Below are 14,749 nucleotides of genomic sequence, written 5' to 3'. Positions count from 1 at the left end.
TAGATTGCTTGTGTTTTCTCTCCTAAACTTGGAAAGTGCACTGCTGTGGAAGGCTATACTGTCTATGGGTGCATGACTAACTTGTCTACATAGTGAAAATGGCAGTAGGTAGGCTGAAGCAAGGACTCAATTAGGATCTCTTGGCTCAATCCCAGGGGACCTTGTTAGGTGCGTGGTATTAGGGGAGGTTGCCTCATACAGAGTGAAGGCCTGCCGGTCTGTTTTTGTTCATTCTGTACCCTATCTTTTATCCTTTTAAACAGCTAGAAAATCCCATAGCAAAAACTATATTAAATATTATTGAGGTTGTATAGAAGCTCAAAATAAAGCCCCAAATGAAGATTGTCCCTTTGTGCAGATCCATCATGACTTAGGGCATCTCTACACTTACTTCTGGAGCGATCGATCCAGCGGGGGTCGATTTATCATGTCTAGTGAAGACCAATGAAGCGATAAATTGACCACCGAGCACTCTCCCGTCGACTCCGGTACTCCACCGGAGCGAGAAGCATAGGCGGAGTCGATGGGGGAGTGTCAGCAGTCAATCTACCACAGTAAAGACACTGTGGTAAGTAGCTCTAAATACGTCAACTACGCTATTTTCATAGCTGAAGTTGCGTAACTTAGACCGATTTAGCTCATGTTCCCCCCCGCCCCCAGTATAGACCACGCCTTAGTCTTTAATTACATGATTACATACTATTTATCCACTGCAATAGTATACACCTCTACCTCGATATAACGCTGTCCTCGTGAGCCAAAAAATCTTACCGCGTTATTGGTGAAACCGTATTATATCAAACTTGCTTTGATCCACTGGAGTGTGCAGCCCCACCCGCCCAGAGCACTGCTTTACCACGTTATATCCGAATTCGTGTTATATCGGGTCACGTTATATCAAGGTAGAGGTATACTTTTTTTGTCTAAAACCTTCAATAAAATATATGTAAATACCAGAGTGCATGTAAGTCATTTATATGTAAAGTACATAACACTTCATATTAAGTATACACCATAGAGTAGTACTGTTCTTAAAATTCATATGTCTGTTTGAGGGTGTGAGATACAGAAAAAGAAAATAGAGAAGAGAACACATCAAAAGAGAGAGGAAAACTGATTAAACAAGATTTTATAGCAAGTCTGTCCCTAACAATATTTTGGATCATTATGAAAATTAAATTACTGTAAGTACTGTATTAAAGTTTCTTTAAAAATTATAAGGTGCTAAATGTGTATTCAAGGGTGGAGAAAACATTGTGTAATATATTATTCGCGACACAGTGAGTGACCATGTAATTAATCACTGTATAGGAATCTGTATATGCGAATAGGGGGCAGAGTTAAGACTGCATGTGCAGCCTTAACTTTGGTATTTCCTAACTTTTTGAACGCTTAACCATGCAACTTTATAGCCCTCGTCATGTAGGGTTTTAGATATCTGTTCTTTTCTATCCGAAAGATGAGAGCTAGACTTTCCTCAAAGTTTTCTCTTTAAACTGGTCTTTATAGCCTATAGCCTTCTCAGGAAAGCTTGGTGATCCAGCAAAAACATAGGAATCCATTCCCCCTGTAATACATTTTAATGTTTCTTGTCTGAATGCCTTTGCGGATGGTGTAGACTTGTTGATTTAATACATATCCTGGGAAAATAGTGACATTGGTTATTTTTTTCTTTCCAGATGAGGACACAATCTTGTGCAGTTTGGGCACAAATTGAAGGTAAGGCAGTTTTTCATCTAATGAGAAAACAAAAGTTGTCATTGCATTGTCTGGCTATATCTTGGCATAAAACTAACATTTTCCGTGGCTTTTGTTTAATTCCCTGCTAGCAATGAAGTCCAGTGGAGCGTTACAAAGGTTAGATCAGGGTTTCTCCACTTCTGGGTTGGGACCCAAAATTGGGTCGCCAGAATGTTTCACAGGGTGGCGTGGCAGCTCCTGTCCCACAGGGCTGGCTTGGCTCACCTCCCTTCTCCAGGCACTGCAAACTCTGGGGTCCTAGCGCCACTCAGGTTTGACCCAGCCCGAATGATGATGGGAGTCCAAGTAGGCCAAATTTGAGTGAGTGGCCCTGCAACCCCGTGAGCCAGGTCACAACTCCACTCTCACAAATTTGGTCCAGTCAGGGGGGTGGGTTGCAACGCCTGGAGCAGAGAGCCAAGCCCAGCCAGCTGGGAGGGGAGGGGGGTGCAGGGCCCAACCAAAACCACCCCAGGGCCTTCACCCTCAGACTATTGACTGGGTCGTGACAGGCCATAAACATTTACAAATGGGCCTGCTTCAGCTGCTGTACTCCTCCAACCTACTGACATTCCACTGAGGCCAATAGATGGGGAGAACACTGCTGGAATTCTCAGCAGTTATACAGGTGTGCTGTGATGGGCCACATTAATGCATTGAACACACTGGTGAAAATGAAAACACCAAACAAGAAACATAAGTGTATTTTCTGCTCATCAAAATGTCTGAACCCTTCAATTACTGTTTCTCCAGTGCAGTTACTGGAGAACTGACCTGTTTCTCCAGTTTGCTTTAAAGCATGAAACAAGGAAATTATCCTCAGTGCTATCTCCCGGGAATGAAATGGCAGGCTAGTAGTAAGTGCTACAGAGAGATGGTGACTGGCATCACCTGTTATTTGAGTGCCTGTACAAGCAGTCTCTGCCCTGAGGAGATTCTGGCCTCCTCCTCCAGCTAATTGATAATATAGCTGTTTCTTGTCTGTTGCATCTCAAGCAGCCAGTGTTGATTGGAGAAAGGCAAAGAAAATGAAAGAATACTTGTCTCTGGATTCTCCAAACAAGAGATCTCTTTGGGTAAAAGGAATTCAGAAAAGCAAAGCCAACTTGTTTCTTCCTTCTCTCGCTCTGAAATTGCGTAACTTAGACCGACATCCTCACTTGCCTTTTTGGTAGAAGATTAATCAGGGAATTTTAATGCAAATTATTTAACTAAATGAGTCACTAAAGCTCTGGAACTTTCATTCTTCTCTGGAGTACGTTATCCATGGGAAAACTACATTTTGTGAAGTATGAAAGCTTTTATGCCTGATGCAGAGTAGAATCTAAGAGTCAGAAATATCCCAAAAATTCTGACTGGTGGTTTTGATCTGTCAGTACCTAGTAAGACAGAATTATTGCTGGAGAATGAAGTGGTGTTGTAGCCATGTTGGTCCCCGGAGATTAGAGAGACAAAGTGGGTGAGGGAATATCTTTTATTGGACCAACTTCTGCTGGTGAGAGAGAAGCTTTTGAGCTTACACAGAGCTCTTCATTCATTGCTGGCCGGGGCGGCTCTATGTATTTTACCGCCCCAAGCACGGCAGTGAGGCAGCCTTCGGCGGCATGCCTGCGGGAGGTCCGCTGGTAATGCCGATTCGGCGGTATGCCTGCGGGAGGTCTGCCGGTCCTGCGCCTTCGGCGTACCCGCCGCTGAATTGCCGTTGAAGCTGCAGGACTGGCGGACCTCCCGCAGGCTTGCCGCCCCAGGCACGCGCTTGGTGCGCTGGTGCCTGGAACCACCCCTGATTGCTGGAGTGACATTGCTAAAACCCAATTTTCAGACAGGATAAAATTTCCATTTTCTTCCTCAGTCAGGCCCCTTCCCAATGATTCTATTTCTAAAAATACTGTATTTTCAGGAGCATCACATGTTTGTTTGTTTTTTCCTTGGACACACTTACCTTTTCTCCCATGAATTGAAGGAATTCTTTCTTGCCTCACTTAAGATCCTCTGCAGGCCAGCAATAGCCTCTGCAGTTCTGGCTCTCAGAAACTCGGCCAGCTTCAGGGAGTTGGCAGCTGTGGAGGCTGCCTGTTTTTCTAAAGAGTATTTTTCCTGTTGGTAAGAGCTGCAAAATAACTAGCGCTAGTAGAAACTTTTGCACCAAAAGGGTTTTTTGATGAAAAATGCTGCGTTCATCAAAATGTGTAGAAAAACGTGTCTGGTTTTGATAACATTTTGTTTAGGGGAAAAAACCTGAAATGAAGTGTTTCAGCACCATTGAAACGTCCTGGTTTTTGACATTTTTTGAATGGAATGTTTCTATTTTTTTTGTTGCTAAACAACTTTTTGAAACTAAATTAATTGATTTTTACATTAAAATATTAATTTTTAAAAGGTTGAAATCAGACGAAAATGTTTTGGTTTGATCAAAACAAAATGTTGCTACCGAAACTATTTTTTTCTTTTTACATTATGTTTCATGGGAAATTTCAAAATGGCTTGTTTTTCTACTATTTCAGAACGGGGACAGTGTTTTGAAATTGTGGACTTTCCCATGACGTGGAAATCTGGTTCCTGCTCAATACTAAAAATAACTATGCAGCCACAGAAAACTACCCCTTTCTCATATCTCTGTCTTCTGCCCACCCCTAGAATACCGCTACAACCCTCTAGCGTGCAGCTGGATTTTTCTCTTTGGGAGGGGGCAAAGGAGAACTGGAAGATGGGTGCGGGAATGGGGCTTGTCTTTCCATTCTGTCTCCACTTCCCCGTAGATAGGCCAGTCTTCCAGTCAACCAGTATCCATGGCCTTATGGGACTTGTACAACTTGAAAGGCTGTGAGAATTTTTGAGAGGCTGAGTTCCTTAAGGAGTGCTTCTTCATTCCACTTGCAAAACAGAGGAAGATCTAGACATTCAATACAACCATGGCTATTTAGACCAGATTTCTCTGTGGCAGAGGCCTTCTAGTGAGGCTTTGATTATAATCCGTTAAATTGCTGTAATAAAGAGTGCTAGAGTAGTGATGGAAATAGGCTTCCAGCCTTATAATTAAGAGCGGTCTGAATAAAATCAGAATGTAGTGATTTTAACTAAAATATAGTAATACACAGGGGTGAAAAGTCCCTTTTTTTTTTTTTTTTTTTTTTTTTTTTTGTCGTGTTAGTCTGTTCCTGGATATTTGATTTTTTTTATATATGAAAACTGGTTTTGTGATGAAGTAAAGGTGTATGTATTTTTTTAAGTTCTGACCAAAATTGAACATGTACAGAGGCTGATCAAATACTGCACATAAGATCTTAAAACCCCGATTCTGAAATGATCACTGGTAGTCATTTTCCGTGACTACAAGTAAGCACTATGACTGCAGACCCTGATCTTGCAGTCACACAGGCGCATGTTGTTTCTTGTGCATGTGTAGAAAATAAGAAGTGACGCATGCAGTCAGAGCAAAGAGTTATTTGCATGATTTTGATAGAGTTGACTCTTGAAAAGTTTGGTAACAAATGACAGCTCCTTCAAACTTATTTCTTCTGAAATACCATGATGGGGAAATGGCTTGCTCTTATCCTGATTTAAAACTTCGGGGCTCAGTCATTATGTATTTATATGCAGATTATTCATTCTTCTTCCCCTCAGGCACGTGCCATTTTTAGTTTACCCCCCTCTCTCAGTTCTCATTAACACAAATACACCTCTACCCCGATATAACGCTGTCCTCGGAAGCCAAAAAATCTTACCGCGTTATAAGTGAAACCACGTTATATTGAACTTGCTTTGATCCGCCGGAGCGCGCAGCCCCGCCCCCTCCGCCGAAGCGCTGCTTTACCGCGTTCTATCCGAATTCATGTTCTATCGGGTCGCGTTATATCGGGGTAGAGGTGTATTTGAGGGATTTGTTCATGTGCTCCAGCAGTCTGTTCTCCCCAGGTGTGAGTCCGTGGTGTTCATATTGCTGTAGATACCATCCTAAAAAAGGAAATAGTACCCAGATTGCAAGAATTTGGAGGAGAGGAGTTGAGCCATTTGATGACGGATTGGTTAGTAGCACCAGAGACACCCTTGTCTTATGACTTTGACTGAAACACATGATGGTGTTAGAGGAAAAGGATCTTGATTTACTTTGACTGTCAAAAGTAAAAAAAAAGGGGGGGGGAGGTGGAGAGCAGGAAAGTAATAGACAGGAAAATGTAATCTCTTTTGAGAAATATACCATTAATCTCATTTCTTCAGCTGGCTGCTGGCCATTGGATGTTCAGCTCAATTACTGCTTGATGGAGCAATAAATCCAGAGTAAGAGTTTAACTTTGATTTAGGCAGTGAATCACAAGACTGTGCTGCACCATGGACCATTTTTGGTATTTGTTTTCTTGAACTGTTGGATGTTTTCCTTTCAGATTTATCACCCGCTCTGCAACATATGACTCTTGCTGGATTAGGGTCAGTCACTGCTGTCTGCCTTATACTGTTCTTGTCCTTCTTGGCAGCACGGTATGTTATGTTAACTATTAACTTTAATTTGTAGCTCTCTTAGGGGGAAGGAGTTGCATGTTTTGTTTATCAAACAGCCTTTCTCAACCAGCCTCCTCTGTTAAGGCTTATCAGGTGGTTAGAAGCTACACGAGGAGTTCCCCACTTTCCCTGTGCTGTGAGAGATCCATGCATTGAACTGACTAGCTGATAAAATACAAGCCCATTTCTCCTCAAAGTTTTGGGGGGAGCATCAGCAAAAATGGGGGTTCATCTAACTAAAAGAGGGAATGCGAAAGCAGTTCTCATCAAAGCTTCAGATCAGAGCGGTTACAGTTGAATGGCGGATAGATAAATGAAGTTATGCTGGTGCTGTTCTGAGAATAAAGTAGCCGTTCTCAATGGCAACACTGCTGTCATGTCCATACTTATGACCTGTTGGTTCACCTACAATCATCACCGTTAAAAACATCCTATTTTTGTTGTAAGGAGCCATCCAAAGGAATAGTAAAACTCAGTTGCTTAGTAGAGGTGGGCCTTTAATGAAACGAACAAAAATTATGGTAAAATCTTGGGGAGATTGTTAAAGTGGCTGCTTAGAACATGGGCTGGAGATGATCCTTCATGCAGGGACAGTAGCTTTAAAACTGCTCTTCTTCCAAGGCAAAACACATTATTTTGTTCTGTAATCCTGTGGGGCGGTGGGAGGTTTATGAGTAAAATGCTCCTTAATAAAAATTTAATTGTAGCTCTAAATATGTCTTTGCCCAAACCTTTTTCTCTCTGAAATTTGCCATTCTTCTCACTTATGTATCACATGAGAGGCCAGTTGCCGGTGATTTCTGGGTGGTGAGATACAGCACTCTGATCAATTAAGCTGCTTATTTGGCATTCAGAAATAGAATGGCATGAGAGAGAGTTTCATTTCATAAAGAGATGGGGAGCAGAAGGGAGAGGGATTATTTGGGGTTGGCTACGTTTTAATTAGATTCTTGTGATCTAAATTCCACAGCGAAGGTTCCAAAGCCTGGCTGTGCTCTTGGCAGTATTTCAGGAGGAAAGCGATAGCCACGTTCCCTTGGCAGCAAAGCATTACGATGAACTTCACAAAGTACTGCAGGTTTTTTAATGTTTTTGGAATAGGGTGTTGGGCCTAAACCAGCCTTCCAAGTAAACTGGGCTAGAATCATTTCCAGGATCTGTGCTGCCTTCTGACACAGGGGCTACTTGCAGCAGAAAGTCAGCCCAAGGGATGTTGTGGCAGAACAAGGAGTCAGCAGTTGTCTCTTCATCGGGGCAGTGGACCAGAGTAGGTCAAGGGAGATGGAGAATCCCCTGACATTCCCTGAGCAGCCTGTTTTCATGAGGCCTCTGGTAGAGGTTGAGGCTGGCTCTTTCCCAAAGGAATGTCTGAGAGGGACAGAGAGTGGAAACCCCATATTCCCTCTGTCCTGGATACCCTCCCCACCTCTGGGTATAACAGTCCCCGTGTTCATGGGTACCAAGTATCCCTACTTTCTGTAAGTATCAATCTACCACATTATCTAATCTCCTGGGAGAAAATCAAGCACTGGGAATGGGCACAGTAACAAGGTTTCTACTCCGAGTGCTTGCTCGTGTCGATTCCATTCTAGGTGCGCGCGCCCATGTTCGCAGCCGTCGGTACCCGTAGGGCCAGCTGTGGTGCCCTCCAGCGTGCCGCACTCACACTGCGGTATATCAGCCACCGCTGGCCCACGCCCTCTCAGTTCCTTCTTACCGCCCGGGGTGGTCAGTCGGAGCGCCTCTCTTGCATGGCAAGAACTAGCGGTTTCTTCCTTTGGACTTCGGGCCTTCGGGCCTTTGTTTGATTTTTGTTTGTATTAAGTAGTTGTTCAATTGCAATTGAATGCTTGGTCCTTCCTCTCTGCTAAGACGGAACAGGTCAGCTTAAGGCAGAGAAAGTCTGCCACAGCTGTAACCCTTGTATTTTGCTGTCAGTGCAGCAGTAGAAGCAGTGAAAACATAGCAGTGCTGACTAATTTCATATAGCAAATGAGCGTTTTGTGTGATTTTATCTATTGCTAGCCTTCATTTGGTGTTGGTGTAGGCCTGGCTTGACATAAGTAACTTGCCTAATTTCTTAGTGGGCATAATTGAGAAGGTGAATGGAAGGTTAAGTTGTAAATAGGGGCTTGACAAACTGTATGTTGGAGTGAGGATGTCTGTGCTAGCTAAGATAAGCAGCAACACCTGGATGCTAGGGACTATGGGCAAGATAAACACAGAATGTAACACATGAACAGCACATGGACAGAGCATGTTGTACAGGGAAAATGTGTGGTGTAAAGAATTGCAAATGCAATTTGATGTGTAAATAGATATAAAGGAAGAGTTTGGTGTAACTTTGGATGTGTGGTACCCCCTATCCCCACCCTCTACGCCTGAGTCTGGTCAACGCAGCATAGCTTTGCTGTATGCCAAATAAAGGAACCTGAAGTGTTCTCCCAGAACTGGACAAGGGGTTCTGGAAATGGTGTCAGAGCGAATCCCAGCAGTTGCGTTATTATTTCTGTGGCTTCTAACACCAGAGAGAGCTTCCTTTGGCCAGCATCATCATGCAAGTGCCGAGTGGCTTGGGTGTCCGAATGACTTTATGACAGCGGACCAGGTTTTGAATTCATTCTGAAAACTGCTGATTGGCTTCACTGGGGCTGTTCGTCAGAATAACTGCTCACCCATGGCAGTAAGTGCTTTCTGAATCTGGCTCAGGAAGAGAGCTTGCACTCTGAGGTGTTTACAGCCATAGAGAATATACCTTATTTTTTCAAAAATAACTTTAAAATATGCATTAGCCCAAATTTGCTGCTTATTAGAATTTCCTGCCCTTCCCTCACCTCCATCTGTTACTCACTCCTGGCATTGGGCTTCCTGCTGTCTGCCGATGCCCATACTGACACAGAAGTTTAGTGGCAAGACTGCAGCACTCTTGTAAGCTGTGTTTGTACCTGAGCTCTGTCGGTGCCAAGATTAAACTGGGGCGGTGCTTTTCACAGGACATTTCTGCTCTTAGAGTACTCTCCTTCTACTACTGTACAGTCGTAGTAAAGTTCACCATTTATATAGTGCCTTCCATCTTCAGAGCTCTATAGAAACCTTCTTGCCTGTTTATCTTATAAATAGAAACTAGCTGTCCTGTAAGTTCTGTGCTTGAATTCTTATTTGAATATTTGTTTACCTAGATTTTTTTTTCCTTTCTCCCTCACCAGTTCTTATCTGCACAGCACAGTCCATATACCTCCAGCTGCACTGGCCAAAGGAGTATCCTATGAGACTACCATAGATGCTGCAGGAGGGGGTATTGCATCATCTTTCCTAGAGATTGAAAGTGTGTCTCTTCTGTAATGCATTCATCCCCCATTTGCCTAGAAGACAGAAGGAGAGAGAATCCAGAATCTCTTTGTTACATCAATACTGCATTGCCCTTTACTGTATCAGCACACCCTACGCCAACGACTACATGGATAGTTGGCGTTTGAAATGGAAAGTGAGATACTCAGGCCTTCCTTGATTTCTTCATTACTTTTAGCGCAGTTTAGGACTTTCACCAAGGTGTGTATGTCAGAAGAAACGTGCAAGGACATTTCCAAGCCTCTATGTACAGGTGAAAGGCTTTTAACCCTCCTAGAAATGTGGATACCCAGTATAACAGCTGTCTTGGAGTATGTTGTTGCTGTTAGTAGTATATAGTTCAAATGGAAGAACAAAATTCTTTTAAGGCCAGACAGTATTCTGATACCCTCACAGTGAGTACACTTGACTCCACAAATGGTCCTGTTGATTTCAATGGGATTACTCAAAGAGCAAATTGCTATTTGAAAATCAATTAGGTCCATAATCTGTTTTAGAATGTCAGAGAACACTAGCCCCCCCCCCCCCCAAGTTAAAACCAAAAAGCAGCTGTTGCATGACCAAATAGAAAGCTCAATCCGTTAAAAGTAAGTGTAGCTTCAATAAAAAGTTTCAAAGTGTTACAGAGTTGAGTAATCACACTTAAATATGTGTTACCAAACAGATGTGTTCAGGCGGTATTAAGGATAACTGCAAATAAACTACAAAATACTACATGCACCTATATAACATTGACGTAAGTGCAGTGTGCTAATCAACTGTGCAGCATTAATGATTTGTGGATTTTTTTAATAAGGAGCTACATGTCTTCAATTGCAATTTATTTCATCTCTATACTTCTGTTATAATTTACAGTTGTGGAGAATCGTGAAGATCACATGTTTAATGTAACATCTGGTTAATATAACTTGATATGGGTAAAATTAGCCAATTTGCTGGTGATGCATTCAGGATTAGTGAATTTTTCCTGTATAAGAAAGTTTCAAGTACTTTTGATTTTACTTCAGTTCCTGTTCAGAAGTCACTCCAGAATGATAGCAAAATCATGCTAACTAGTGAAATAAAAAGATCTTAATTTTTAGCCCTGCGTTGTCTTGTTTTTTCAAGTTATGATTGTTTTTGATGTATGTTTGCTTTCGTACTCTGTATCAGGGTGTACACAGTAATCTTTTTGTTTGTTTTCATGTGTTTCTGACCACTCTTTGAAGGGTGTTTTAGGTTTAGTCACACTATCTCTGGTTTTGGTTGTGCTGTTTTTTAGCACTAAAAGAGGTTATTTTAAAATGTAAAGTATTACAGACGTCAGGAGTCTGTTGCTACTGGCTGAGGCAAACTGCAATTGAAAATGACAAGGGAACCTTTTTATTCTCAGCTTGTGGACACTGGTGCAGGTGTGGTGCAGGTGCGGATGTGGTGTGGATACTCCTGCGGGCATTTCTGTGCCAAAAAATTAAAAATTTTGCACACAGTATTTTAACATTCTGCAAATTTTCTTTTTTCAAATAAAAGTGGAGGCTCCAGCATGGCACTGGGGAGCACAGGTCACTGGCTGCTCAGAGATGGGAGATCACTGTGCAGCTCCCCCCAGGACACGGACTCAGCACCCAACCCTGACACAGCACAAGGACCGGACCTGCCCCAGAAACACCCCAGAGCCCTGCCACATGCACCAGGTGTGGGCAGGCAGGCTCAGCAATGCAGGATCCAAGTGTGGAGGGGTTACTGTGGGGGGATCCAGGTGTGGGGTGAGAGGGTTTTGTGTGGGGCACGCTGGGTGCAACAGTAATGGGACTCCGCAGGCAGATCCACGTGAAAGTGGTTGGAGCTCTAAGTCTGTCTAACATGGCTTTGTTAGCTGTTTATAAGGAATGGCCCTAATTACCATTTAGATACTTTTCTAATATGTCTTTAGAAGTTGAATTTGGGTAATTGAACCCGCTAGTTGCTTACCCCTATCCGCTCAGTGTCACAGGCAGCAAATTACATTGAACCTTCTGGAAACCTTGCCCTGGCATCTGTTATGGTGGGGTGTTGGGTGTTACTGCAGTAGTCTAAATTTGGGGGATATTGACGTAACTCATAAGACTTTATAACATTTTTTACTATCTCCACTCATTCTAATCACTAATTCTATTACACAACCACTTCACCCAAAAATAATAGTTGGTAGATTCCCTCAACAAGTGACAATCCCATTCTAATTCTAGGAGTTATGCAATTTAATCTTAATCCCCTAAAAGACAGCACACCACAGCACAGATCTAGAAATGAGTCCCAGTCTATATTAAACTAGCATGATGGTGAAACCCTTTCCACCCAGGCCAGTTATTTCTTTGCTACAGATTCTGCATAAAGATGCTTTCACTTACCCCCAACATCTTAGCCATATAACTTGGCTTGCTATTGAATAACTGCTTCTAGTTTCTCTTGGGAAATGTATTTAATCCGATCCAAAGTACACCCTTCTCTATAAGTTGAAGGCTCTATATCCAGGAAGTTTAGGATTTGCTTATCCATATGTCTAATGTCTATGATTTTAGAAAGTGACGTGTGATTTTGGTGCCTCCATTTTTGGGTGCCCAACCTGACACCTTAAAGGGGCCTGATTTTCAGAAAGGGCCGAGCACCTGCTCTATGCAAATCAGGCTCCTTTTTAAGTTGTCTCAGGTTCAGGCATCCAAAATAACTAATCGCTTTTGAAAATATTGGCCTGTATCTTTGACATTTCAAACAGTTGAAATAATCTCTCTCTAAGGTCCTGCAAACTCTGCCTTGTGGAGGTGCTAACGTTAAGCACATGCATAAGGTTTTGCAAGAGCAAAGTCCCTTGAGTCCATTTGTATCAGACTGACTCTTGTATAAATATTTCCCTATGTGTTAGCACTTTCACACGGTTTTATATGACACTGTTTCAGCGGTTTAGCAGCCCATCCTTTGTATTCAGATGCAAACTATTTGAGGACAATTTTTCTCTTAATTTTCAGTTACATTTTATTGTTTTATGAAAATGATCAGAGATAAACAAAGGCGTATAACACACTGATGGCTTTCCAGAATCAGAAAACTGGTGAATCAAAGGAGAGTGATGTTCTGGAAATGAGAAGTGACATTTTATTAATCCACCTGACGGCGGTTAACAAGAAAACAAAATACAAATTGCAGAGCTAAATTCAGGCCCTGAATAATTAGGTGCAGCTTGTTAATACAATTGTTCCTATTTACACCAGGTCTCCAATCTGACTCCATCAACATCGAAACAATTCTCAGAGGATTAAGAAAGGATTTAGCGCTGCACAGGGCAATTCAAGGTGTTGGATGTAATCCATAAATCCTTCTATGGCTGCAATAACATTCGGTTCTCTCACCTACCCTGACGATGGCTGAGAGATGCGTTTGTTGAGAGTCCGGAGATGGACACTCTTGAGGGACAGGTTCCCTGTGGAGGGTCTTTAGGACAGCGAAGCAGGAAGTCAGCTGAGCTATTCAGCAATTTGCACCTGCTGAAGATTTGCTTTTGTAGTTCACCCCCTCTGGTGGAATGTAATGGCAGAGTTCAGAGGCCAGGGTTGGTTCTCGTGTTCAGCTGCAAGTCAGAAATCCAGACAGACCCCATCTTTCCCTAGGGGCACAAGTTTCTCTATGACCTTGCTGCCTCAGCCTGATGGAAGATGCAGCGGAAATACCATTTCTATAGCAGGTGCTGCTGCAAGGTCAACCCCAGTTCAGGAACCATAAAGTGACGTTTTGCTCCAGCCGTTCCAATTAAAGCACACACAACCCAGATTTAAAAACCAAATCTCTCAGAACTCACATGGATAAACAAGATGGTTCTGTCATTACGGTCGAATACAGATAAATGAGAATATAGCGAAACTCTACTAATGCTAGAGATGTTAAATTCAAAACGAGATAGTGTTCAGACAAACCATCAGGACAGCAAACTGTGATCTTGTTGTCAGAATTTGTCTTTTATAGTGGACTCTCAAAGGAGACCTGCACAGGAGAAAAAAATGAATTGATGCCTTTTTTCTTCTTTGTGGCATATACGGAGGGTCTAACATGTTTTTGTTTTGTTTTTTAAAGGGGTGGGGGAGGAGCGCAACTTTTTTTTATTTATTTTTTATTAGGAATTTAGACGCTGTCCTACCCTGTTTTCTGGAAGACTCTATGGACAATTGGAAAACTGGCAGGTTTATGACATCACACATCATGGAAGTGAAACCTGATTAACTGAGAGAGGACATGATTTTTATTCAGCCTGTTTAAATGCTTTCTTTTCGCTTGGGTTTTTTTTATCACCTATTTAACTCCAACAGCTGAACAAAGAGTTGGAAGAAAAACTCTTTTGTAAGAGATTCAAACACCCTGTCCCTTAAAAGGTCAGGGCTTGTTGACACAAAAGTTGTGCCACCTTCACTAATTATAGTTACAATGGTACAATCCATGGAGTGCAGACTGGTAGTATGTCTGTAGAGAGGTGCTGACGCGGGTAAAGTAAGCTATATACCAATGAGCAGCTTTATACCAATAAAACTGCATCCACACTGGTATAAATAGATCAGTTTAAAAAATCACATCCCACCTGAAATGTTTATGCTCATGTAAAATCTGGGTGTAGACCAGGCCGGAGAGAGTACTTAGTGTGGGATTTTTGAAGACATTCTCGTTGGCCCAGTTCTGCTCCCATTGACATTAATGGTAAAACTTCCATTGACAGAAATGGGAGCAGAGTTAGGCCAATGCTGAGAGTTTCTGAAAATTTCACACTGTCTGTGGAGCCTCCAAGAAAGACCTCCAGCAAAACTTGCTCGATGTTCTGAGTATTTCTAAGGTTAAAAAAACCAAGTATGTGTGTGAATAACCTTTCAGGTCCTCTTTATACGTCATAAAGGCAAAGAAAGCCACAGGCCCCTTTTCTTTCCTCTCTTCGTGCCACCTTTAGATTGAGGCAGTCTGTGCCAATCATTCTATTTCCAACACTGAGGCCTCAGATACCAACTCTGAAACTTCATCAGAGACCTGCAGCTTCGGTTGGATTTGGAAACACCAAGCTCCTGGCTGTCACAGTTAGTCATTAATTTTGTTGTGTATAATTTAAACCCCAAGTCCTGCAATTATTGTCACCAGCAAACCTTTGATGCCTTTTCATGAGCAATGAGTAACC

The 14,749-nt window shown here is 42.4% G+C and overlaps 1 protein-coding gene across 1 annotated transcript in view; it reads left to right on the top strand.

Moving 5' to 3' along the window:
* SUSD1 (sushi domain containing 1) overlaps positions 1-10,666 on the top strand; it is a 92,425-nt gene extending 81,759 nt beyond the window's left edge. Inside the window, exons 19-21 of the mRNA XM_034774362.1 lie at positions 1,680-1,719; positions 6,123-6,216; positions 9,444-10,666. Coding sequence (XP_034630253.1) covers positions 1,680-1,719; positions 6,123-6,216; positions 9,444-9,579 — 270 coding nt within the window. The 3' untranslated portion in view covers positions 9,580-10,666. The remainder of the gene's footprint in view (positions 1-1,679; positions 1,720-6,122; positions 6,217-9,443) is intronic.
* The last annotated feature ends 4,083 nt before the right edge of the window (positions 10,667-14,749 follow it).

Source organism: Trachemys scripta, chromosome 6 (assembly GCF_013100865.1).
Source record: "Trachemys scripta elegans isolate TJP31775 chromosome 6, CAS_Tse_1.0, whole genome shotgun sequence".
Taxonomy (NCBI): Eukaryota; Metazoa; Chordata; order Testudines; family Emydidae; genus Trachemys; species Trachemys scripta.
The sequence above is the reverse complement of the archived record's forward strand: the minus strand, read 5'-3'. Positions and strand labels throughout refer to the sequence as shown.